The sequence below is a fragment of the Pristiophorus japonicus genome, chromosome 15 (genome assembly GCF_044704955.1).
Source record: "Pristiophorus japonicus isolate sPriJap1 chromosome 15, sPriJap1.hap1, whole genome shotgun sequence".
NCBI classification, from domain to species: domain Eukaryota; kingdom Metazoa; phylum Chordata; class Chondrichthyes; family Pristiophoridae; genus Pristiophorus; species Pristiophorus japonicus.
The window spans coordinates 124,618,464-124,645,979 of record NC_091991.1 but is presented as its reverse complement, the minus strand read 5'-3'; the positions used below and the strand labels follow the sequence as shown (position 1 = coordinate 124,645,979).

Sequence of the window (27,516 nt, the reverse complement as noted above, 5' to 3'; positions counted from 1 at the left end):
CCAGCCCACACTGCGATATGTGTGCACACTAGGTCCGTGCGGCAAAGCTGGTCTACAGTTGTCTTGGTTAACCCTTGCCACTGGACCAAGACATAGCTTTGTCAAGCCTGTGTGGTGGCTGGTGTGCAACGGCCACCATACGTTAAAAAAATCCACACACAGGCATCTTCCACCCTTCAGGATGTAGTTCAGGACTGGAATATTAGGTCCTTCATTGAAACACCTGTGAACTCATTCTTTTTTGGCGTGGAAGCAAGTCATCCTCGTTTCGAGGGACCACCTATGATGATGATGATCTTACAGAGGCAGTCAATGTGCGCACAGCAAGATCCCATAAACAACAATGAGATAAATAGCTAGTTAATCTGTTATGGTAATGTTGGTCCACGGAGAAATGTTAAAAAAACATAGAAACATAGAAAATAGGTGCAGGAGTAGGCCATTCGGCCCTTCTAGCCTGCACCGCCATTCAATGAGTTCATGGCTGAACATTGCCGTATATTGTAAGCTCTGATTAATATTCTGAAGTTTCTATTCAATTAGCTTTGAGGATGCGGTAAAATCCTATTCAACTATTCATCTGTCTCAGGAGATTAACTAAACTGGGAAGGTTAGTGCAAGCTGAGGTTTTTTGGATGGGATAGGGTTAATGGCCTTTCTTGTTCTATACCTTCATATGTTTAACAATGTGTATACATGTAATTTCAATGACTGTAGTAATAGTAATTCCAGAATGTAAGGTTTGTTAAGTACAGTCAAGAAAGTAGTTTGCACTCTGGATATCCACATCAATTCTTATTGCTTTTGAATTTTTTTTCTAGGGCAGGGTAAATGGATGTTGAATGTATTTGTAATTTAAATTGAATTGTATCTGTTGCACCCACACTTTGGTGAAAACAGCCCTATTATTTACCAAAAATAAGTTTTCTAAACATAAAAAACTTCTCTCCGTTGAACTTGTATTGATTATTCTGTGACACAGGTCTGGGAAATTCCTTAAATCTTTACTGATCCAAAACAAAAAATTGTTTTGCATTAAATTATAAGGATAGCCAGTAAAGAAACAAATAGGCGTCATGCTGTCACCACACAGCTGAGCAACATTGTCACACTATATTTATTCAGTTGCAATTTTTGTTATCTCAGTTCTTTAGTTACAACAAACATACCCTAGCAGCCATGGATTTCCTTTTAAAAGTGACAAACTTTATAAGCTTAACATATGAAAGACTGTATCGCTCTTCCACCTAGTGGCAGTATGACATATTGTTCTAATAAATAAAATCGAGTGCACTTACTCCTTTCAAACTGGAACAAGTAATTATTAATTCTAACTGTACTGCCAAATATATCACAGTGAACAATCTATATGTAATCACAATTGTTGCAACCATGCTCTGATGAAATGCTATTAAAACTCATCTATTTAGTACATCTCGAACATACTGACACTTTTTGTTTGTTTTAAATTTTTTGTTTGTTTTTCACTTGTTTTCGCCTTGCTAACTTATTCCCCGCTCTTTCACTTCCAATATCATTAACTATTTGTTGGGGTCCGGTCACCTCTCCGAAGCAACCATTATTCATTTTGAGACAATGAGCATCACCTGGGCATTTGACTGAAAGTACTGAGGGGACAGGAGTCACCGGATAATGAACAAGCAAAGGAATTATAGCCAACTTTTCCTTGATTGAACTTGTCTTGAATCCACTACCATAACAGTGACTTGGAGGTTGAAACCTAACTAGGCTCAGATGAAATGTTTATAGATAGCATGCAAAGCACTGGTTGTGCTGTGTGTACACATATTATTGCAGGGCCAAGGCTGAAAACACATGATTTGGTCATTCGTTTGCTGTTAGTGGAAAGTTACTGTGCGCAAACTGGCTGCCACGTAACAACAGCGATTCAATTTGGTTGCAAAGCAACTTGAGACATCTTGCAGAAGTGATAAGGCACGATATAAGTGCATGTTCTTTCTTTATTCTTTCTTAGATTGAAATGTTTAAAGTCAGACATTGTTCAATGTCAATCTGTTATATATTTTTAAATATTGACAGAAGCAAAAGATAGAAAGAAGAATAGTAAAAGTGGAGGGCAGAGAAATCCAAGGCAAAAAGCAAAAAGGGCCACATTACAGCAAAATTCTAAAGGGGCAAAGTGTGTTAAAAAGACAAGCCTGAAGGCTCTGTGCCTCAATGCGAGGAGTATTCGTAATAAGCTGGACGAATTAACTGCGCAGATAGCTGTTAACGGATATGATGTAATTGGCATCACGGAGACATGGCTCCAGGGTGGCCAAGGCTGGGAACTCAACATCCAACATTCAACATTCAGGAAGGATAGACAGAAAGGAAAAGGAGGCGGGGTGGCATTACTGGTTAAAGAGGAAATTAACACAATAGTAAGGAAGGACATTAGCTTGGATGATGTGGAATTGGTATGGGTGGAGCTACGGAATACCAAAGGGCAGAAAACGCTAGTGGGAGTTGTGTACAGACCACCAAACAGTAGTAGTGAGGTTGGGGACAGCATCAAACAAAAAATTAGGGATGCGTGCAATAAAGGTACAGCAGTTATCATGGGCTACTTTAATCTACATATTGATTGGGCTAACCAAACTGGTAGCAATGCAGTGGAGGAGGATTTCCTGGAGTGTATTAGGAATGGTTTTCTAGACCAATATGTCGAGGAACCAACTTGAGGGCTGGCGACCCTAGACTGGGTGATGTGTAATGAGAAAGGACTAATTAGCAATCTTGTTGTGCGAGGCCCCTTGGGAAAGAGTGACCATAATATGGTAGAATTCTTTATTAAGACGGAGAGTGACACAGTTAATTCAGAGACTAGGGTCCTGAACTTAAGGAAAGGTAACTTCGATGGTATGAGATGTGAATTGGCTAGAATAGACTGGCAAATGATACTTAAAGGGTTGACAGTGGATAGGCAATGGCAAACATTTAAAGACCTCAATTGTACATCCCTGTCTGGAGTAAAAATAAAACTGGGAAGGTGGCTCAACCGTGACTGTTAGCGCGAATGTACCCTCCAAGAATCACTCGTCACTCAGTGTCGGTCCATACATCAAAACGGTTTATTACGCCGGCAGGGAGATGAAGCAGCTGGTGGGTCCAGGTACCTCTCTCCGCCGAACAAAGGGTTTCATGGATTTTTATATGTTTTACAACAGTTTACTTCAGTTACATCAGCACATTTCGGCCGGACACTATCCAATCATATTGATTATAGATTACATATAGATTCAAATAGATCAATAGAAGTAGTCTCTAACCATTATGTGACTGCGTGGTTGTCTCATGTGTTACTAAGGGTTATTCATGGTCTTGTGACATGGTTTGGGTTCCCCCCTTATCTTACTGTCCTTGGGTGGTGTCTTTGGGCAGTCTCCTTATCTTAGTCCTGTTACAGAGTCGTATTGTTCTAACATGAACCAGGACGTCTTGTCTAAGGCCTGTTAGCCTGCTGATTGGGAACATCTGCGGAGTTCATGTATATTCCTGCGTGAGAAACACAGCAGTTATCAGTAACTAAGAATTAAGCCTCTTTCTGCTGGCTGAAATCCCTTGGGGCTTTGCTAAACCACAAGTAGCCATCTTTATACATTTTACACATGCATTTAATACTGCAATTACATATTTCATTCTAACATCTATACTACAGGTGCCGTTGCCCTAGGGGAAAATCTTTCTCTATAACAATCCCCCCTTTCGGTAAGTCCTAGCCCCCTGAAACTGACACTAATTTATATTATGTTATGTTTGTGTATCACCCGGTACTCCCTGCTTCGATGTGCTGGCCAGTCATGCGATTTCAGGCGTCCCAGTTGTTTAGCTCAAATTAATATAGTTCGAATCGCCCCTTTCGCCTGTCACGCAAACTTCCTTGCTCATCTGAGCTCTGGTGTTAAACCTCCGTTGTTGTGCATAATACCTGCAGGGCCAGCAAGCCATGACTTCTCATGCTAATGCTAGGGGTAGCTGTATTCCGACCAGTATATGTGATATAATTCAAATCCAAGGGTGAATGTTAACATTCATCCCCCAGTTCCAAACTCTCCTCCACCAACTCTCACCCTGCAGCTCTGTGTCAGTGTCTTTCTCCAGTATCTCAATCTTTGTCCATAGGTGGTGGTAGAGTTTAACAGACTGTCCGACTTTAAGTCTTAGTTCCCTTAGTACTTCCGCTAAATGGGGAATAGGAGCCTGTTCTGTCTCATCATAGTTCTGCAGGTGATCATTGAGCTGATCGGTGGTTTCGGTACCTTGCCATCTAACTTGGATAATGCGGGCTTGCCCTATGGTAACGGGTCATAAGGGTGTAAAGCAAAAGTTTGTTTGCGGGATCTGGCATTGCAAGCCGTTATACTGCTATGAATGTTCCGTGGTGATGACACAGTATCTCACTTTGCCTCCGTACCCGGCCCGGGCAAAATGTGTAGGGGCAGGTACTATTTCCAGAATGCATCCATCGGTTCGATTAAAACCGCACTCATCTGTGTGGACAACAGTGGGATGAGGGCAGAGTTGGCTAAAGTAGACTGGAAACACAGACTAAACGGTGGCACAATTGAGGAACAGTGGAGGACTTTTAAGGAGCTCTTTCATAGTGCTCAACAAAAATATATTCCAATGAAAAAGAAGGGCGGTAAGAGAAGGGATAACCAGCCGTGGATAACCAAGGAAATTAAGGAGAGTATCAAATTAAAAACCAATGCGTATAATGTGGCCAAGGTTAGTGGGAAAATAGAAGATTGGGAAAATTTTAAACGACAGCAAAGAATGACTAAGAAAGCAATAAAGAAAGGAAAGATAGATTACGAAGGTAAACTTGCGCAAAACATAAAAACGGATAGTAAAAGCTTTTACAGATATATAAAATGGAAAAGAGTGACTAAAGTAAATATTGGTCCCTTAGAAGATGAGAAGGGGGATTTAATAATGGGAAATGTGGAAATGGCTGAGACCTTAAACAATTATTTTGCTTCGGTCTTCAAAGTGGAAGACACAGAAACCATGCCAGAAATTGCTGGTCACAGGAATGTAGGAAGGGAGGACCTTGAGACAATCACTATCACTAGGGGGGTAGTGCTGGACAGGCTAATGGGACTCAAGGTAGACAAGTCCCCTGGTCCTGATGAAATGCATCCCAAGATATTAAAACAGATGGCGGAAGTTATAGCAGATGCATTTGTTATAATCTACCAAAATTCTCTGGACACTGGAGAGGTACCAGCAGATTGGAAAGCAGCTAATGTAACGCCTCTGTTTAAAAAAGGGGGCAGACAAAAGGCAGGTAACTATAGGCCAGTTAGTTTAACATCTGTAGTGGGGAAAATGCTTGAAACTATCATTAAGGAAGAAATAGCGGGACATCTAGATAGGAATAGTGCAATCAAGCAGATGCAGCATGGATTCATGAAGGGGAAATCATGTTTAACTAATTTACTGGAATTCTTTGAGGATATAACGAGCATGGTGGATAGAGGTGTACCGATGGATGTGGTGTATTTAGATTTTCAAAAGGCATTCGATAAGGTGCCACACAAAAGGTTACTGCAGAAGATAAAGGTACGCGGAGTCAATGGAAATGTATTAGCATGGATAGAGAATTGGCTGGCTAGCAGAAAGCAGAGAGTCGGGATAAATGGGTCCTTTTCGGGTTGGAAATCGGTGGTTAGTGGTGTGCCACAGGGATCGGTGCTGGGACCACAATTTTTTACGATATACATAGATGACCTGGAAGAGGGGACAGAGTGTAGTGTAACAAAATTTGCAGATGACACAAAGATTAGTGGGAAAGCAGGTTGTGTAGAGGACACAGAGAGGCTGCAAAGAGATTTAGATAGGTTAAGCGAATGGGCTAAGGTTTGGCAGATGGAATACAATGTCGGAAAGTGCGAGGTCATCCACCTTGGGAAAAAAAACAAAAAAAGGGAATACTATTTGAATGGGGAGAAATTACAACATGCTGCGGTGCAGAGGGACCTGGGGGTCCTTGTGCATGAATCCCAAAAAGTTAGTTTGCAGGTGCAGCAGGTAATCAGGAAGGTGAATGGAATGTTGGCCTTCATTGCGAGAGGGATGGAGTACAAAAGTAAGGAGGTCCTTCTGCAACTGTATAGGGTATTGGTGAGGCCGCACCTGGAGTACTGCATGCAGTTTTGGTCGCCTTACTTAAGGAAGGATATACTGGCTTTGGAGGGGGTACAGAGATGATTCACTAGGCTGATTCCGGAGATGAGGGGGTTACCTTATGATGATAGATTGAGTAGACTGGGTCTTTACTCGTTGGAGTTCAGAAGGATGAGGGGTGATCTTATAGAAACATTTAAAATAATGAAAGGGATAGACAAGATAGAGGCAGAGAGGTTGTTTCCACTGGTCGGGGAGACTAGAACTAGGGGGCACAGTCTCAAAATACGGGGGAGCCAATTTAAAACCAAGTTGAAAAGGAATTTCTTCTCCCAGAGGGTTGTGAATCTGTGGAATTCTCTGCCCAAGGAAGCAGTTGAGGCTAGCTCATTGAATGTATTCAAGTCACAGATAGATAGATTTTTAACCAATAAGGGAATTAAGGGTTATGGGGAGCGGGCGGGTAAGTGGAGCTGAGTCCACGGCCAGATCAGCCATGATCTTTTTGAATGGCGGAGCAGGCTCGAGGGGCTAGATGGCCTACTCCTGTTCCTAATTCTTATGTTCTTATGTTCTTATCTAATTCTCCCTGTCCCACCGGATGGAGGCACACCGTGATCTTGTCCCTTTGCTTGCACCCTGTCAGGGAGACGCCATATAGCGTGTTATCTCTATGGATAGCGGAGTCTGTGGTTAAATAGTAACGGAGGGAGGCATTGTCCTGCACAACTCCAATATTCTCCAGTTGATAAAGGGGAAATGGACCTGAGTCTCGTGTGACTATAGGGATCATCAAGACAATCCCCACTCCCGCGGCTGTGCCCATCTGGCAGTTTGGGATCGCTGGGTATACTCTGGTTAGTTCCTGCCGAGTGCAGTTATCCAGTGTCCCCTTCAGCTTGGCTAGCTGAGCCAGATGTGAGCTGTCTATCCAGTCTGGTACCTCCCCCCTTTGGATCTGATCGAGGTTGTGTCGTATCTGCCCTACCATCCACAAACCATAAGCATGACAGAGTTGCCCTTGTCGGAGCTTTCCGGCATCCTCCCTTTCTCTGTCGATTAGACGATTAATTGTTTTGGCATGTGTCTCGATTATTGAAATTCCATCTAATTGTATCTCCATGCCTTCCCTTCCTAAGTCGGCTTGGTCTTTCTGATTCTGCTCTGCCCGCTTTAACAGTTCCCTCATTACCTCTTTAAGTTGTTCCACCTTTTTATTCAGCCCTTGTATATCCAGTGAATTTACTATGGAGGTCCCGGTATTAAAGCCGGTAGCAGCGTCATTAATTATTCCCCTCTTATGCCTATGCACCTGCTCTTGTTTTCGGAACCTACTGGCACCCATGGCATTGGCAGCCTGGTGCATTACAACCTTACTTAATATGCTACACATCTTCCTTGCTTGTTCCGTATGATACTCCGGCATTTGTATGCCTGAAATATTGATCAGAACAGGCACAATTTCATACTTAACATTATGCGTTAAAATAAGTTCTGTCCTCGCTCCAGTCCTTGGCTGCTGGGATACATATTCCATCAGTTAGATTAAACAAGGTCCCATAGTTCGGGTAAGTGTGTCTTTCCTGCATGTGCTATATTTCTCGTAGTCCGTCTGTATTATCCAGTGCTTGCGTGGGCCTTAAGGTTTTCAGTATCATGAGTCTCCAGAGTCGAAGTAGCCGCTGCGGTCCCATCTCGGTGAGTGTTTTATCTGCAAATTTTAAACAGATAGCCTGGTCGTCACCAGGTGTTGGACTACTCATCTTTTATCTATGCATGTCGCGGTCACTCTGTGAAATCGGAGGTAAGGGTTAGGTTGGGTTTGTGGACTCCCTCCGTGGGGTACATTGACTCTATTGCCATAGGTGATGGTACTATGGCTGCGCACTGCACTATCCGTCTGGTCCCGTTTTTAAAAATCTTTTCCAGCTTATTTATTTTAGTTTTTAACTCTTGAATTTGTTTTGTTTGAGTATCTATTTCTTTATTGTAACATTACATAGGCCAGTTCTATTTTATTTTTTTATCCTGACCATTTCCCACCATTTCCTTTATCTGTCAAGTGAGTCTTCTTTATTCTATTAAGAAACCCAAAATTAATAATGTCCAATATAAAACAGCTGTCAATGGAAAGGGTCAACTCCTTTACAGGTTTGTAAGAAGGCCTGATGTCATTACGTGACTTTGCGTAATCATCCGAAATTTTTTTTTTAAGTCTTTGTGCCTTCAAAACTTGCTTAGAAATTAGGAATCAATTAAAACAGCAGAAATCATGAGTAAAGACATCATAATAAAATTCTTCTCATCAGGAAAGACAGCATTTTAGATTAAACTCCAATTTTTTCTTAACCTCTAATTCAAGTTCTTGCCAAAGATTTTTTTTTTAATTGATTTAAAACGAGACCACACATTTTTAATAGCTATTTTGTTTACTGAAATCCAATTTTCACACAAGCTATATACATTCCAACATTTTGGGTTTTTTACGGTCCCGTTCACTGGGCAAATCTTGTGTTTTATTTCTCTCTCTGCTGAGTTTGCATAGCTTAGATCTTTTCTCCTCGTTATTTTCAAAACCCTCCTGCTTGTTTAGACTGTTTAGGACTTTTCTTGATAAACAACGTCTATTCTGGAAATCTTTTTAAACTGCAGTGAAACTTTCTCGTAATTTAAAATCATTATCAATGGAGAGTGTCTTTTACCTCTTCCAAAATTTTTTCAATTAAACTAATATCTTTTTCACAGCCAAGATCAACTAGTATTTAGTAAGTTATGTCTTTTTCCATTGCAAACACTCTTTTTTTTCAGCACCTATTTAGTACGTTGCGTCTTATTTTTTCAGATCTTCTTTCTTCAAATTAGGTTTTGTATTTTACACAGGGGGCTCGTGTCTCCATAAATTTGTTAATTTAAAATCATCAGACAATTAAAGTCACTTTTTCTTTCAAATTTGTTCAATTTATTCTCTTTCAAGGTTGCGTGTTTATCTTTTTTTTGTCTTTTCCATAACTAGAACGGAGTCTAGCACGTAGGCTTTGAGAGCTGCTTTTCATTATCTCAAATGTTCCAGTTTCAAGGCTGTTACAATGTGCTTTTTTTCTAAACTGCTAAAGCTTGCCGTTTTAACATCAGATTTAATTTAATATTTTTTTAGTTTGAATCTATCTCAGTATTTGCTGTGCCTTCTCTTAATACCTCAAAATCCCAATTCAAATTTTGTAATGCTAATCTTTCATTTAAAACTCTTATTACTGAGCTAGAAGCTTTCGCGTCAAGGTTTTACACAAAGGCTTTTTTTTTAAAAGGCATTCTTTATCTCATTCCCAGACATAAATTTATATCTTTCAACCCAATGTTATCAATGATTGCGGGTTTTCTTTCGACAAGTAAGTGAGCGTGTCAAATAAAAAATTTTTTTTAAATCCACCGGGACCATGTATTTTTTATCTTTTGCTCAACAAACCTATATCCTTTGGGCATTTCCTAGCTCCATAACTTATCATCCGAATAAATCCACACCTGCGTTTCTAACTTAAAACTTCCTACATACAGGACAATACTCCAAAGGGTTAAACAAAAACTTTCACTCTGTCTGAAAAAGTGGATGGAGCTAAAACAAACAGACAGCTCCACCACTTTCCCAAACAGGCTTACAGACACATGAAAAAATCATTCCGCAGTCAAAAAAATCACACAATCACATTCATAAAAGTCTCTCTTCATTCAACAAAGCTTAATGTTTGGCCAGCTCTATTTTTTTTTGTTAGCGCGAATGTACCCTCCAAAAATCACTCGTCACTCAGGGTCGGTCCATACATCAAAACAGTTTATTACGCTGGCGGGGAGATGAAGCAACTGGTGGGTCAAGGTACCTTTCTCCACCAAACAAAGGGTTTCATGGATTTTTATATGTGTTACAAAAGTTTACTACAGTTACATCAGCAAATTTCGGCCGCACACTATACAATCATATTGATTATAGATTACATATAGATTCAAATAGACCAATAGAAGTAGTCTTTAACCATTATGTGACTGCGTGGTTGTCTCATGTGTTACTAAGGGTTATTCATGGTCTTGTGACATGGTCTGGGCTCCCCCCTTACTGTCCTTGGGTGCTGTCTTTGGGCAGTCTCCTTATCTTAGTCCTGTTACAGAGTCGTATTGTTCTAACATGAACCAGGATGTCTTGTCTAAGGCCTGTTAGCCCGCTAATTGGGAACATCTGTGGAGTTCATGTATATACCTGCATGAGAAACACAGCAGTTATCAGTAACTAAGAATTAAGCCTCTTTCTGCTGGCTGAAATCCCTTGGGACTTTGCTAAACCACAAGTAGCCATCTTTATACATTTTACACACGCATTTAATACTGCAATTACATATTTCATTCTAACATCTATACTACAGGTGCCGTTGCCCTAACGGAAAATCTTTCTCTCTAATAGTGACTAACAAGTTAATTTAAGGATAGTGTTAGATCCAAGGAAGAGGCATATAAATTGGCCAGAAAAAGCAGCAAACCTGAGGACTGGGAGAAATTTATAATTCAGCAGAGGAGGACAAAGGGTTTAATTAGGAGCGGGAAAATAGAGTATGACAGGAAGCTTGCTGGGAATATAAAAACTGACTACAAAAGCTTCTATAGATATGTGAAGAGAAAAAGATTAGTGAAGAAAAACATAGGTCCCTTGCAGTCAGATTCAGGTGAATTTATAATGGGGAACAAAGAAATGGCGGACCAGTTGAACAAATACTTTGATTCTGTCTTCACGAAGGAAAGCACAAATAACCTTCCAGAAATACTAGGGGACTGAAGGTCTAGTGAGAAGGAGGAACTGAAGGAAATCCTAATTAGGCAGGAAATTGTGTTAGGGAAATTGATGGGATTGAAGGCCGATAGATCCCCGGCGCTTGATAGTCTGCATCCCAGAGTACTGAAGGAATTCGCTCTAGAAATAGTGGATGCATTGGTGATCATTTTCCAACAGTCTATTGACTTTGGATCAGTTCCTATGGACTGGAGGGTAGCTAATGTAACACCACTTTTTAAGAAATGAGGGAGAGAAAACGGATAATTATAGACCGGTTAGCCTGACATCAGTAGTGGGGAAAATGTGGGAATGAATTATTAAAGATGAAATAGCAGCGCATTTGGAAAGCAGTGACAGGATCAGTCCAAGTCAGCATGGATTTATGAAAGGGAAATCATGCTTGACATTCTTCTAGAATTTTTCGAGGATGTAACTGGTAGAGTTGACAAGAGAGAACCAGTGGATGTGGTGTATTTGGACTTTCAAAAGGCTTTTGACAAGGACCCACACAAGAGATTGGTGTGCAAAATTAAAGCACATGGTATTATGGGTAATGTACTGATGTGGATAGAGAACTGGTTGGCAGACAGGAAGCAGAGAGTCGGGATAAACGGTTCCTTTTCAGAATGGCAGGCAATGACTAGTGGAGTACTGCAAAGCTCAGTGCTGGGACCCCAGCTATTTACAATATACATATGATTTAAATGAAGAAATTGAGTGTAATATCTCCAAGTTTGCAGATGGCACTAAGCTGAGTGGCAGTGTGAGCTGTGAGGAAAACGCTAAGAGGATGCAGTGTGACTTGGACAGGTTAGGTAAATGAGCAAACGCATGGCAGATGCAGTATAATGTGGATACATGTGAAGTTATCCACGTTGGTGGCAAATACACGAAGGCAGAATATTATCTGAATGGCGGCAGATTAGGAAAAGGGGAGGTGCAATGAGACCTGGGTGTCATTGTACATCAGTCATTGAAAGTTGGCATGCAGGTACAGCAGGCGGTGAAGAAGGCAAATGGTATCTTGGCCTTCATAGCTAGGGGATTTGAGTATAGGAACAGGGAGGTCTTACTGCAGTTGTACAGGGCCTTAGTGAGGCCTCACCTGGAATATTGTGTTCAGTTTTGGTCTCCTAATCTGGGGAAGGCCATTCTTGCTATTGAGGGAGTGCAGCGAAGGTTCACCGGACTGATTCCTGAGATGGCAGGACTACGTATGAGGAGAGACTGGATCGAGTGGGCCTGTATTCACTGGAGTTTTGAAGGATGACAGGGGATCTCATAGAAACATATAAAATTCTGATGGGACTGGACAGGTTAGATGCAGGAAGAATTTTCCCGATGTTGAGGAAGTCCAGAACCAGGGGACATAGTCTAAGGATAAGGAGTAAACCATTTAGGTTTGAGATAAGGAGAAACTTATTCACTCAGAGAGTTGTTAACCTGTGGAATTCCCTACCGCAGAGAGTTGTTGATGCCAGTTCATTGGATATATTCAAGGGGGAGTTAGATACAACTAAAGGGATCAAGGGATATGGAGAGAAAGCAGGAAAGTGGTACTGAGGTGAATGATCAGCCATGATCTTATTGAATGGTGGTGCACGCTCGAAGGGCCGAGTGGCCTACTCCTGCACCTATTTTCTATGTTTCTATGTTTCTCAGGCTTTGGAAGGCAGTTGGGAGGTGCTGGAAAGTTTCACAAGGTTAAGTTGTTTTACATCCCAGTAGGAGTGAAGAATGTAAAATATGTGCCAACAATGAGCTCAAAAGTATACATTTCAAAGATCAGAGAGAAAGTACAATTTAACAGCCAACAGAAAACATGCACTACTGTACCTGCAAGGTCAGCTAAAGTCAGGAAAACATAAGAACATAAGAACATAAGAATTAGGAACAGGAGTAGGCCATCTAGCCCCTCGAGCCTGCTCCGCCATTCAATAAGATCATGGCTGATCTGGCCGTGGACTCAGCTCCACTTACCCGCCCGCTCCCCGTAACCCTTAATTCCCTTATTGGTTAAAAATCTATCTATCTGTGACTTGAATACATTCAATGAGCTAGCCTCAACTGCTTCCTTGGGCAGAGAATTCCACAGATTCACAACCCTCTGGGAGAAGAAATTCCTTCTCAACTCGGTTTTAAATTGGCTCCCCCGTATTTTGAGGCTGTGCCCCCTAGTTCTAGTCTCCCCGACCAGTGGAAACAACCTCTCCGCCTCTATCTTGTCTGTCCCTTTCATTATTTTAAATGTTTCTATAAGATCACCCCTCATCCTTCTGAACTCCAATGAGTAAAGACCCAGTCTACTCAATCTATCATCATAAGGTAACCCCCTCATCTCCGGAATCAGCCTAGTGAATCGTCTCTGTAGCCCCTCCAAAGCCAGTATATCCTTCCTTAAGTAAGATTACCAAAACTGCACGCAGTATTCCAGGTGCGGCCTTACCAATACCCTATACAGTTGCAGCAGGACCTCCCTGCTTTTGTACTCCATCCCTCTCGCAATGAAGGCCAACATTCCATTCGCCTTCCTGATTACCTGCTGAACCTGCAAACTAACTTTTTGGGATTCATGCACAAGGACCCCCAGGTCCCTCTGCACCGCAGCATGTTGTAATTTCTCCCCATTCAAATAATATTCCCTTTTACTGTTTGCCAACCAAAGAAGACAATGACCATGCAGGAGGTGGAACCAGAACACCACAGAGGAGGGTAAATCTGCCACAGCCAGCCTGCTACCCAAGGAAAGAGGTTGCATATTTTATGCTAATATAACAAGGAACTGCTTTAGCACTGGAAACCTACTTTGAATATAACATCTGAATTAAACTTTGCTAAGCCTGCATTGCAATCTTGCACATTAAATGTTATTATGCTGTACAGCTATTAAATGAAACACAGCTAAGGATTAGATTTTGTGATAGAAACATAGAAAATAGGTGCAGGAGTAGGCCATTCGGCCCTTCTAGCCTGCACCGCCATTCAATGAGTTCATCGCTGAACATGCAACTTCAGTACCCCATTCCTGCTTTCTTGCCATACCCCTTGATCCCCTTAGTAGTAAGGACTACATCTAACTCCTTTTTGAATATATTTAGTGAATTGGCCTCAACAACTTTCTGTGGTAGAGAATTCCACAGGTTAACCACTCTCTGGGTGAAGAAGTTTCTCCTCATCTCGGTCCTAAATGGCTTATCCCTTATCCTTAGACTGATGCATAAAATTAAAGTTGTTAGTCTGCTTATGTCAATACAGCATGCTGATTCATATTAATTATCAATTACTTTTTCCAAACCTTATGATGGTTCTAATTGTTGTATAGTAAATGTTATTAAATAAAGTAGCATTAATAACACCTCAGCACTGTCTGACTCTGCTTGGTGCCCTAGTAAACAAGAGTTCAGTCGCACTTTGCCCAGGGTTCTCCTGTAATCTTGTTGCTGACAGATCTATCTTAGTTCAGATGTGGCTAATGTAGGATTGTTCAAAAGAGCTAATTGAGTCATTACATAGGAATTTTTAGGCACAAAGGAAAATCACAGTCCATTCGATAGATAGATGGATAGATAGTTAGATAGATAGATAGACAGACAGACAGACAGAGAGAGATAGGTAAAGAAAGGGGGAAGAATCATCTGATATCCTTCATTACATGCATTGGGATTATGACTTAAATAGAAACCTGTTGTACACGTGCGTTTCCCAATATTTGGAGTGTTTACATAGAAACATAGAAACATAGAAAACAGGAGCAGGCCATTTAGCCCTTCTAGCCTGCACCGCCATTCAATGAGTTCATGGCTGAACATGAAACTTCAGTACCCCCTTCCTGCTTTCTCGCCATACCCCTTGATCCCCCTGAGTAGTAAGGACTTCATCTAACTCCCTTTTGAATATATTTAGTGAATTGGCCTCAACTACTTTCTGTGGTAGAGAATTCCACAGGTTCACCACTCTCTGGGTGAAGAAGTTTCTCCTCATCTCGGTCCTAAATGGCTTACCCCTTATCCTTAGACTGTGACCCCTGGTTCTGGACTTCCCCAACATTGGGAACATTCTTCCTGCATCTAACCTGTCTAAACCCGTCAGAATTTTAAACGTTTCTATGAGGTCCCCTCTCATTCTTCTGAACTCCAGTGAATACAAGCCCAGTTGATCGAGTCTTTCTTGATAGGTCAGTCCCACCATCACGGGAATCAGTCTGGTGAATCTTCGCTGCACTCCCTCAATAGCAAGAATGTCCTTCCTCCAGTTAGGAGACCAAAACTGTACACAATACTCCAGGTGTGGCCTCACCAAGGCCCTGTACAACTGTAGCAACACCTCCCTGCCCCTGTACTCAAATCCCCTCGCTATGAAGGCCAACATGCCATTTGCTTTCTTAACCGCCTGCTGTACCTGCATGCCAACCTTCAATGACTGATGTACCATGACACCCAGGTCTCGTTGCACCTTCCCTTTTCCTAATCTGTCACCATTCAGATAATAGTCTGTCTCTCTGTTTTTACCACCAAAGTGGATAACCTCGCATTTATCCACATTATACTTCATCTGCCATGCATTTGCCCACTCACCTAACCTATCCAAGTCACTCTGCAGCCTCATAGCATCCTCCTCGCAGCTCACACTGCCACCCAACTTAGTGTCATCTGCAAATTTGGAGATACTACATTTAATCCCCTCGTCTAAATCATTAATGTACAATGTAAACAGCTGGGGCCCCAGCACAGAACCTTGCGGTACCCCACTAGTCACTGCCTGCCATTCTGAAAAGTACCCATTTACTCCTACTCTTTGCTTCCTGTCTGACAACCAGTTCTCAATCCACGTCAGCACACTACCCCCAATCCCATGTGCTTTAACTTTGCACATTAATCTCTTGTGTGGGACCTTGTCGAAAGCCTTCTGAAAGTCCAAATATACCACATCAACTGGTTCTCCCTTGTCCACTCTACTGGAAACATCCTCAAAAAATTCCAGAAGCTTTGTCAAGCATGATTTCCCGTTCACAAATCCATACTGACTTGGACCTATCATGTCACCATTTTCCAAATGCGCTGCTATGACATCCTTAATAATTGATTCCATCATTTTACCCACTACTGAGGTCAGGCTGACCGGTCTATAATTCCCTGTTTTCTCTCTCCCTCCTTTTTTAAAAAGTGGGGTTACATTGGCTACCCTCCACTCGATAGGAACTGATCCAGAGTCAATGGAATGTTGGAAAATGACTGTCAATGCATCCGCTATTTCCAAGGCCACCTCCTTAAGTACTCTGGGATGCAGTCCATCAGGCCCTGGGGATTTATCGGCCTTCAATCCCATCAATTTCCCCAACACAATTTCCCGACTAATAAAGATTTCCCTCAGTTCCTCCTCCTTACTAGACCCTCTGACCCCTTTTATATCCAGAAGGTTGTTTGTGTCCTCCTTAGTGAATACTGAACCAAAGTACTTGTTCAATTGGTCTGCCATTTCTTTGTTCCCCGTTATGACTTCCCCTGATTCTGACTGCAGGGGACCTACGTTTGTCTTTACTAACCTTTTTCTCTTTACATACCTATAGAAACTTTTGCAATCCGCCTTAATGTTCCCTGCAAGCTTCTTCTCGTACTCCATTTTCCCTGCCCTAATCAAACCCTTTGTCCTCCTCTGCTGAGTTCTAAATCTCTTCCAGTCCCCAGGTTCGCTGCTATTTCTGGCCAATTTGTATGCCACTTCCTTGGCTTTAATACTATCCCTGATTTCCCTAGATAGCCACGGTTGAGCCACCTTCCCTTTTTTATTTTTACGCCAGACAGGAATGTACAATTGTTGTAATTCATCCATGCGGTCTCTAAATGTCTGCCATTGCCCATCCACAGTCAACCCCTTAAGTATCATTCGCCAATCTATCCGAGCCAATTTACGCCTCATACCTTCAAAGTTACCCTTCTTTAAGTTCTGGACCATGGTCTCTGAATTAATTGTTTCATTCTCCATCCTAATGCAGAATTCCACTATATTATGGTCACTCTTCCCCAAGGGGCCTCGCACAATGAGATTGCTAATTAATCCTCTCTCATTACACAACACCCAGTCTAAGATGGCCTCCCCCCTAGTTGGTTCCTCGACATATTGGTCTAGAAAACCATCCCTTATGCACTCCAGGAAATCCTCCTCCACCGTATTGCTTCCAGTTTGGCTAGCCGAATCTATGTGCATATTAAAGTCACCCATTATAACTGCTGCATCTTTATTGCTTGGGATTTTTTGATTCAATATTTCTTGCATGTTTTGGGCGGGGGAGTGGAGCTGAGTCCAAGATCAGATCAGCCATGATCTTATTAAATGGCGGAGCAGGCTCGAGGGGCCAAATGGCCTACTCCTGCTCCTATTTCTTATGTTCTTATATTTTTGGCATTGCTTTGTACTTGGTGTTAATATATTCTGTATTTTGAAGATGTTGACTGCGTGTTTCCAGTGTATTTATGCACTCCGTCTGGGTTTGAAGGGCAGCAGTCTGATTTATTTTTACTGAACTTTACTTGCCCAGTTCTAAAATTCTGAATGCAGTTTGCAAAATAAAACAACCAAATAAATGTCAAAATCTTATTTTTGGGGTTAAAATTATTCCCGTTTAAAAAATAAACTATTTTGATGCATACCAGTCTTCTGAATAGAGATAGCTTTCGTCAGTTCTGACGAAGAGTCATCGACCTGAAACATTAACTCTTTTTCCCTCTCCACAGACGCTGTCTGATCTGCTGATATTCCCAGCATTTTCTGTTTTCATTCAAGACAGCTCCATTTTGTTGAAATGTGGTTGCAATCTGTTTTGTTTACATTCGAAATCGAACTCCAAACATTTCCTCCATTAGAACTTTTGACCAATGAGTTTCAACCCAAACATCAAGCTGTTTCCCTTTCTCCCGGATACCTGTTGTATATTTTTATAATGTTCTCTGTTTATTTCAGATCTACAGCATTCTGTTTTTTTTTTCTCTTTTAATCTCTGCTGTGTAATTGAAGTCTTGTTAGCTTTTCACCAGAAGCCTGCAGAAGCAGTTCCAGCGGGTCTCAGGTGTGCTGTATAGCAGCCCGCAATCCCACTGCCCTCTCACACATACACAGCTATCCAGCAGGGTTACCAAACGGAAAACGTCCCCTGCTTTGGGGAATGAAAGGGCTTATATAAGTAAACGGAGCAGGATCTTCACTCATAGGGAAATAAAGGTAAACGTGCTGATAGATTGTCGGGCTTTGCTCCTTTGAGATCAGCACACACACACACACACAGCAGTTTCTGCGAGTTACGTCTGACATGCATATTTTATCTTCACGCTGCAACGAATAGCTGAGGCAGAAACACAGAGAGGTCGCCGTATTTGCACCAAAACACGCATGATAAAGAAGTGGCATCACTATAGCTTTCTTGGGCTGTCCACCGAGACGGCGGAGTGACTGCGAATTTCCCCAGCCTGCTGATTCTTCATTTTCCAGGATGAAGTTAACATTCAGCGTCCTCTCGGTGTCTGTTGCTTTGACGGGTGCGATGAGCTTCGTCTTTCTGGTGGTGGCAATTGGGACAGATTTCTGGTACATTATCGATGCCTCCAAACTGCAAACCTTCTCCAATTCCTCCGATCAGCTCAGCTCCCATTCTGGGCTTTGGAGAACTTGCAAATGTAAGACTATTAGTTTAAATTCTGGAGAAATGTGAGATGCTGTCCTATTTAATATATTCACAATTTAATGTTTTTATAGATGTAATCTCAGAAATATTTGCAATAATTCGTTGTACTGTCAACTACTGTAGGATAATGGCAGTTGACATTTTTCCTTGTGCAATCTCCTTTATTTTGTATCATGCAGCTTTCCTTTACAGAGTGTTTTGTGTTTTTGCTTACAGTTGAAAGTAAATGTTTCCATTTGATGAATCCTTTCTGGCAGGGAGACACCAACTTCACAGCATCGCAAAGACAACTTCTGAGTAAGTCTTTTTATTGCCAGCTCATTAAACGGCACATTAAAATGATCATTTGGAACAATGTGCCCAGCAACCCATCTGTTGCACCTGTCGCCCGCTGAGCGCGGAGAAAGTTACTAACCATCGTTTGAAATACAGTACAATGTAAAACAAATAGTTAAAAGGTAACATATCCTTGCTTCTGGGTGTCAAGTTAAAAAGTAGACTCCCGTGAACAGGCGTGCAAGACTGGTGAAAAATGGTAAGGGCTGCCCCAGTCTCAAATGGGCATAAGCAAATTTGTGGGAAACATGCCTTTTAGGCGTTAATAAGGAATTTGAAGACGTTGTTAAAGCCTATCCTGAGAAAATTGTGTGGGCTAAGTTGGGGTATAAATGAACCCTGAACTGTAGTTCAGAACAAGGATTTATTTTAGCTTGAAAGGATAACATTTGGATGCACGGCGTTAATGGTACAGGTACAGAGGATTTTTCAACCACACAAAGTGGATCCAGAAGTTATTGCTAACTTTGTTTTGCGTGTGGCGTGTGGAGGATTGGGCCTGCAGGGAGCACAGGATGGGCAGTGCTCACAAAACAGACTGCTCCAGGGAGTAAACCTACTCGACCAGAATCACCTACCGCGGGACCCCGGAGGACCAGTGCACGATGAGCTTCAGGCTTAGCCATCCACTGGAGCTGAAGTTTGCCACCTGGTTTAAGGGTAACTGCAGCTACAATCAACCACCCAAAGAGGCAATGTGATTATAGTTAAGAACTGAGGGCATTTTTTGCTGTTGCCAGAAAGCATTTTGAATGATTTGTGGGGAAAAGATGATACAGCACCACCTAATGGTGTGAAAGGTAATTGTTGCAAGTCAGTATCATTTAACATTGGAATGATCATTATTGTACCACCTACTCCCAGGACAGATAACATTTACAGAAAAACTGTGACATTTTAATATTTGACTTCCTAATAGGAAATGCTTATATTAGTAAATCTGAGGCAATATTGATAGATGGTGAAATGCAAGTTTTCATTCTTTATTAATCTTTAAAGGGGTTCTAATCTCTCAAAAATGCAGGTGCTGTGCAACATGCTGGCATCTACAACAGTTTTAACCGCCACACATATTCTATCTGGTGCAGCACAAATATTTTTGATGCAATTTTAAATATTTTTTTTCTTTCAACATCCCTTAATGCTTTAAAAAATCCCAAACTTGTCTGACTTTAATGCCATTTCTGCATAGGCTCCTTTGTACTGCTATAGAGAATACGATTCAAATCAGGTCACGCGATAGATGATCCCTTTGTCACCACTCACCATTAATCTCTGTCACAAGCTTGCCTTTCTCTATTTTATTGATACTACTAGTGAACATTCCTCTCTTGTTCCTGCTAAGCTTCAAATACTCTTGCCAGACACACTTATCCTCCATTCTCATTTTGCTTACAGTGTCAGCTGTGGTTCAGTGGGTAGCGCATTTGCCTCTGATATCAGAAGGTTGTGGGTTCAACTCCCACTCCAGGAACTTGATCATGTAAATCTAGGCTGACAGTGCTGAGGGAGTGCTGCAATGTCGGAGGTGCTGTCTTTTGGATGAGACATTAAACGGAGGCCCTCTCAGCTGGATGTAAAAGATCCCATGACACTATTTCGAAGAAGAGCAGGGAAGTTATCCCTGGGGTCCTGGCCAATATTTATCCCTCAATCAACATAACAGAAACAGATTATTTGCTGTTTGTAGGAGTTAGCTGTGCACAAGTTGGCTGCTGCGTTTCCCACATTACAACAGTGACTACACTCCAAAAGTACTTCATTGGCTATAAAGCACTTTGAGATGTCCGGTGTAGTGAAAGGCGCTATATAAATACAAGACTTTCTTTATAATCTGACTCACTGCACAGTCTCAGTATTTCCCAAAATTGTGGAATCCTTTCTTTCTCCTAACAATTTTAAACTCCAGGTTGGGTATCATACAATCACTATTTCCTGGTTAACCATCTGGTTTATTCTTTTCAGCCTGTGGAATCCTGCACTACGGGCTTTGATCAAATTGGTCTATCAATCAAAAATATTTAAATTAAACCTAAAATAAATTATAGAAATGGTCAGTATTATTATGATACGTAGTTGATTGTGTAATCTGTTTCTTCCAATGGCAATGCTATTTCAACAACATTTTAATCATAATTTTACACTCTAGCAGACTATATTTCATGGAGCATGGCCCCTTGATCTGGATTGTGACATCAATCATTGTAATCCACTTATAACTTCATTATTTCTTGGTTCAGAGGTTGGATTGCTCCTGATACAAACTCGGCATACCAAAGACTTGAAAATTCTCTTCAAGTAACTTGTTATCAAAGCAACCTTATTAAAAGTGCAGAAATAGCTGTGACTAGGACATTTATTTGCTGAATAAAGCTTTGTGTTTCACAGTCTATTGCTGAAAAAATGTAATGAACAATTTTAAGAGCTAACAGTGCATAATGATTATATATATGGCTTACAGCTCATGAAACCCAAATAACCTTTGTTGTAGATTCCAAATAGGAATAAATAGTAAGATTACTAGCATACAAAGTCGTGGGGTCATGGGTGACTTTCTTCCAAGTCATTGTCCATTATTTCTCTAATAAACAGTTTATGTTGAAAACTGCTGACATTTTTGAAGAATGCTGGGATTTTCTGTAATTGACAATAATGTGAGGAGAGAGTTAATAGAAGTCCACTTGATTTGACTGCTAAGTTGACTGAATGAAAAATATTGGGCTGGATTTTGCTGTAGAAATAATGGTGAGGCTAACAGCGTTCATTGTTATTAAAGTGTAAATTGGACAGCAACTTTCAGCGGCTGCGTATGCACAGTTAAACGTGGAAATTAGGAAGTTCCTGTCCGAATTGCCTGCTCCTCCAGAAGCTTTGCAATAACAGATTCCCGCTGAGACTCGGCAAATAAATACATAGATTGGCATGGAGTTGCTGTACTTACGTGATAGATACACACTAAACTTGACAGAAAAAGTTAGGGCTTGCCCATTCCAGTGTAAGTAAATTTTTGATGGTGTGATAAGTCTTAATTACTGTCAAACAACCTCTCTAGCCCTGAAAATGGAGTATCATTCTTTAAGATTTTAATTATTGTTGGAGATTTAGAAAATTAAAAAAGTGATGATCTTTAAAAATGTTTTCTTTCTGTCTCTTTTATCTCTTTTTCTCTTAATCCCATCTTTCTTTCCTCCTCTTTACTTTGCTTTCTGTGCACGATTTGGCATTGAATTGATTATTCTAACTGATACTTCCTGGTTCAAATTTTGCGCGGCTCATTAACAATTCTTCAGTCTGATTGGTGAAGGAGCTACAGTTACCTGTCCTGTTTCACAGAGATCTCAGATCCCCTGTAGAGGGCGCTGCATGGAAATGGCTCTCTAATCACAGCAAGTTCCAGTGCAAAGTGCCACAGAAAGTCTGCGGGCAAGTGTAAGTGTAATGAATGGCTGGCTCCATTTGTTTGCTGCTGAGAATAAAATCTGGCCCATTATTCTTTTAGTCCTTACAACTATATAACAATGATTTTACTTTAGATCACAGCTTTAATATTTACATCCTCTATAAAACAATTTAAGAAGCACCATAATCTGCATGAATTGTAATTGGTTATATATCTATTGTATATTAAAAGCAGTGGGTAGTCTCAAGATTCTAAAGATGCAGAGCCTATAAATGATGTTGTGAATGTAATGCCCTCCTGTATGGCTCAGAGACCATGTACATCATCATCATCATAGGCAGTCCCTTGGAATCGAGGAGGACTTGCTTCCACTCCCAAAGTGAGTTCTTTGATGGCTGAACAGTCCGATACGAGAGCCACAGACCCTGTTACAGGTGGGACAGACATTCGTCGAGCGAAGAGGTCGGTAGGGCTGGTTTGCCGCGCGCTCCTTCCGTTGCCTGCGCTTGGCCTCTTCAGGCTCTTTGTGTTGAGACTCCAAGAGCTCAACACCCTCCCGGATGGACTTTCTCCACCTCGTGAGGTCTGCAGGGTCTCCCAGGTGTCAGTGGTGATGTCGCACTTTACCAGCGAGGCTTTGAGGGTGTCCTTATAATGTTTCCGCTGTCCGCCTTTGGCTTATTTACCATGAAGGAGCTCCGCATAAAGCATTTGCTTAGGGAGTCTCGTATCTGGCATGCGTACTAGCGTACTATGTGGCCTGCCCAGTGAAGCTGATCGAGTGTGGTCAGTGCTTCAATACTGGGGATGTTAGCCTGATCGAGGACAGTACCAGGTATTGTACCATGTACAGTAGATACCTCAAGTCGCTGGAGAAATACCACCAACGATGTCTCCACAAGATCCTACAAATCCCCTGGGAGGACAGACGCACCAACATTAGCGTCCTCGACCAGGCCAACATCCCCAGCATTGAAGCACTGACCACACTTGATCAGCTCCACTGGGCAGGCCACATTGTCCGCATGCCAGACACGAGACTCCCAAAGCAAGTGCTCTACTCGGAACTCCTTCACGGTAAGTGAGCCAAAGGTGGGCAGAGGAAACATTTCAAGGACACCTTCAAAGCCTCCCTGATAAAGTGCAACATCCTCACTGACACTTGGGAGTCCCTGGCCAAAGACCGCCCTAAGTGGAGGAAGAGCATCTGGGAGGGCGCTGAGCACTTCAAGTCTCATCGCCAAGAGCATACAGAAATCAAGCGCAGGCAGCGGAAAGAGTGTGCGGCAAATCTGTTCCACCCACCCTTACCCACAACGACTATCTGTCCCACCTGTGACAGGGACTGTGGCTCTCGTATTGGACTGTTCACCTAAGGACTCATTTTAAGAGTGGAAGCAAGTCTTCCTTGATTCCGAGGGACTGCCTGTGACGGTGATGACATGACTAATTGAGTATGATGGGACACCATCTAATGTTATGTGAGAGCCCGCTATTGAACAAAGTAATTGCCAATTTAGACTGTCAGGAAAAGTTTGCGTTAACATGCGAGCATGACATGTGCAAGGGGAGGCAATCAAGTTTTAAATTAGAAAATCCAACAGAGTGAGTCCCTGCTAGGATTGGAAGATCAGTGAATTTACCCTTATAACGAAGGATTGCATTCATACTAAAACAAATGTTAAAAAATTAATGCTGGCTGGTTTTAGTCTCTGATTTTCCCAAGTCCTGCTGCTTACTATTCATCTTTGGTTTCTAGTTGAGCACAATAGAGTTACTAAAATTAACCCAAACAGCATTTGGACTGTGTTTCCATGGGCTGAGTTGTGCTGCATTTGTGTCAATGAGACACCTAACACCCACTGATGACCTGGAAAGTATTTGCACCAGATTTCGTGCATTAGCATATATGTGTTATCCATTGGAGGCACCATTTAGTGCTAACCCTGTTTAAAACAAGATTAATGCGTTGCGGTGTTTATAAATTAGAGTGCAGCCTTAAATAAAACAGTTCTGTCTGAAGATTGCAGCAGCAGACTGGGGGAGCAGCAGTTATCAGTCAGTTCCCTGACAGATAGCTTCACTGAATGTTCCATGAGTGTATTTGTGCCACTTCAAGAAAAAATACCGCAGGGGCAGGTGGGAATGACAGTCAGTGAAGGGACAGGAACATCACCTGAGGCGTACAAGAAGAGTTCACAACCTCAAAGAGTTGGGCCATATTACATTTAGCAATGAGTAATGAGCCTGAATTAGTCAATGGTGAGGGAACACCGAGCTAACAGTGACCACAATATGATTGAATTCGATATTAGATTTGAGAGTGAGAGGGGGAGTCACCAGCTAAGGCTTTAAATTTAGATAAGGCGGGCTTTGGAGCGATAAATTGCCCACAATAGACTGGATAGAACAATTAACGGATGAAACTACAGATGAACAGGGGGAGGTGGGTTGGCTTTTAACTATGTTAATGAGGCTGGAAACCTCGGATTTAATCTGCTTTGCGGGCTTTACGTGGCTGGACGGGTTTCCCGGACTTTGGGGAGAAGGTAAGTGGGCCAGGAGGAGCAGCAGTTAGCCTGGCCCTCCAGGATCCCCCACTATCAGAACCCCGCATATAAACACCCGGGATTGGACCTCGCCTTTTGTGGTCAGGGATTGGATTTCTCTTGGGATTGGACCCCCCCACCCCCCAGGATCTACCTGGTCCTGCTGCCTCCTCCAGAGTGCTCCCCGCCCAACTGGAATCCAAACCTGTCAATCAGGCTGGCTTCTGGGACGGGGATCTGTCAGGACCAAATGAGGCACAGTGTGGAGTTAAAGCCCCACAGCACGCGGGGAAACCCAAACTCCCGGGATTTCCATCCGAAACTCAACCTCCTCGCCTGTGCAATCTGCCTCAGTAAATGTCCAGCCCAGTAAAAACTAAAAGAAACGGCTTATATGAATGCAAACAAAAGTAGAGATCCCGTTGAATGGGAGAGATAAGGAATAGCAAATGGATACATGTAAGAGCTGCGAAAAGGGAATACAAGAAAAAAACTTGCGAGGGATATCAAAAGCCTACACTAGGGGGGCAAAATTTGGGATTTGCACCTTCCGTTAGCACCCGTAAATGAGTTTTCGCCCGGGCACGGCGAGATCAGCACCTCCAGCTAAATTTGCAGGGGCATCACAGCGTCACTCCCAGGCTGCACCCGGTAATGATGACGTTATCGCCGTGTGCAGCGCCCCCTGTGTTCCCGCCTGGTGCTGACATCCACAGCTTCAACTGTCGCGTTTCAGTTGGGAGTCGGCTGAGGAGCGCTATTTAAAGGCTCTATCTTTGGAAAATATTTTAGTCGGCCATTACTCTTTGCAGCTCATTTCAACATAGGCAGACTGGCCTTTTGACAGATTTCAGCAATTTTCAATTGAAGAAGTGTTCTGGCTGTTAAACATTCCTGTCTTTCATTCAGGGCAGATTTGAAATGACAACATTTATATAATTTCATGCGGGCTGTGTTGGCACTAGACCTCCTCTTTCGACGTAACCGTTAGGGGCAATTTAGGCAGAGAGAAAGGCAGAGAGAAAGACAGTAAAATGTGGCCAGAGGGAGTAGGCTACGCAGGGCTGTCAATGGAGACCTTACCCTCCCAGGGTATTCCAGCAGCCGTTCTCTGTCAATTTCACTGAGGACCAGTGTGTTCGAAGACAGCGCTTCAGCAAGGACATGGTCGCAGAGCTCTGCAACTGTCGACAACCAGACCTCAAGCCTCAGATAAGCGTGACCACAGCTCTCTCAGTGGCAGTCAAGATAATCATCGCGTTCCATTTCTATGCCAGCGGATCGTTCCAGTGTGCCACAGGAGACATAGAAACATAGAAAAATAGGTGCAGGAGTAGGCCATTCGGCCCTTCGAGCCTGCACCACCATTCAATAAAATCATGGCTGATCATTCCCTCAGTAAACCTTTCCTGCTTTCTCTCCAGACCCCTTGATCCCCTTAGCCGTTAGGGCCATATTTAACTCCCTCTTGAATATATCCAATGAACTGGCATCAACAACTCTCTGTGGCAGGGAATTAACTCTGAGTGAAGAAGTTTCTCCTCATCTCAGTCCTAAATGGCCTACCCCTTATCCTTCGACTATGTCCCCTGGTTCTGGACTTCTCCAACATTGGGAACATTCTTCCCGCATCTAGCCTGTCCAGTCCCTTCAGAATCTTATATGTTTCTATGAGATCCCCTCTCATTCTTCTAAACTCCAGTGAATAAAGGTCCAGTCGATCCAGTCTCTCCCCATATGACAGTCCAGCCATCCCTGGAATTATTATGGTGAACCTTCGCTACACTCCCTCAATAGCAAGGACGTCCTTCATCAGATGAGGAGACCAAAACTGAACACAATATTCTAGGTGAGGCCTCACTAAGGCCCTGTACAACTGCAGTAAGACCTCCCTGCTCTGATACTCAAATCCCCTAGCTATGAAGGCCAACATACCATTTGCCTTCTTCACCGCCTGCTGGACCTGCATGCCAACCTTCAATGACTGATGAACCATGACACCCAGGTCTCGTTGCACCTCCCCTTTTCCTAATCTGCCGCCATTCAGATAATATTCTGCCTTCGAGTTTTTGCCCCCAAAATGGATAAACTCACAATTATCCACATTATACTGCATTTGCCATGCATTTGCCCATTCACCTAACCTGTCCAAGTCACCCTGCAGCCTCTTAGCGTCTTCCTCACAGCTCACACCGCCACCCAGTTTAGTGTCATCTGCAAATTTGGAGATATTACACTCAATTCCATCATCCAAATCGTTAATGTATATTGTAAAGAGCTGGGGTCCCAGCACTGAGCCCTGCGGCACCCCACTAGTCACTGCCAGCCATTCTGAAAAGGACCCGTTTATCCTGACTCTCTGCTGCCTGTCTGCCAACCAGTTCTCTATCCATGTCAATACATTACCCCCAATACCATGCGCTTTAATTTTGCACACCAATCTCTTGTGCGGGACCTTGTCAAAAACCTTTTGAAAGTCCAAATACACCACATCCACTGGTTCTCCCTTGTCCACTCTACTAGTTACATTCTCAAAAAATTCCAGAAGATTCGGCAAGCATGATTTCCCTTTCATAAATCCATGCTGACT

The 27,516-nt window shown here is 42.4% G+C and overlaps 1 protein-coding gene across 1 annotated transcript in view; it reads left to right on the top strand.

Moving 5' to 3' along the window:
- Window positions 1–18,449: 18,449 nt before the first annotated feature.
- Window positions 18,450–27,516, top strand: part of LOC139281594 (transmembrane protein 114) — a 220,347-nt gene continuing 211,280 nt past the window's right edge. Inside the window, exons 1-2 of the mRNA XM_070901744.1 lie at window positions 18,450–18,633; window positions 18,858–18,938. Of these exons, the coding sequence (XP_070757845.1) occupies window positions 18,450–18,633; window positions 18,858–18,938 (265 nt within the window). The remainder of the gene's footprint in view (window positions 18,634–18,857; window positions 18,939–27,516) is intronic.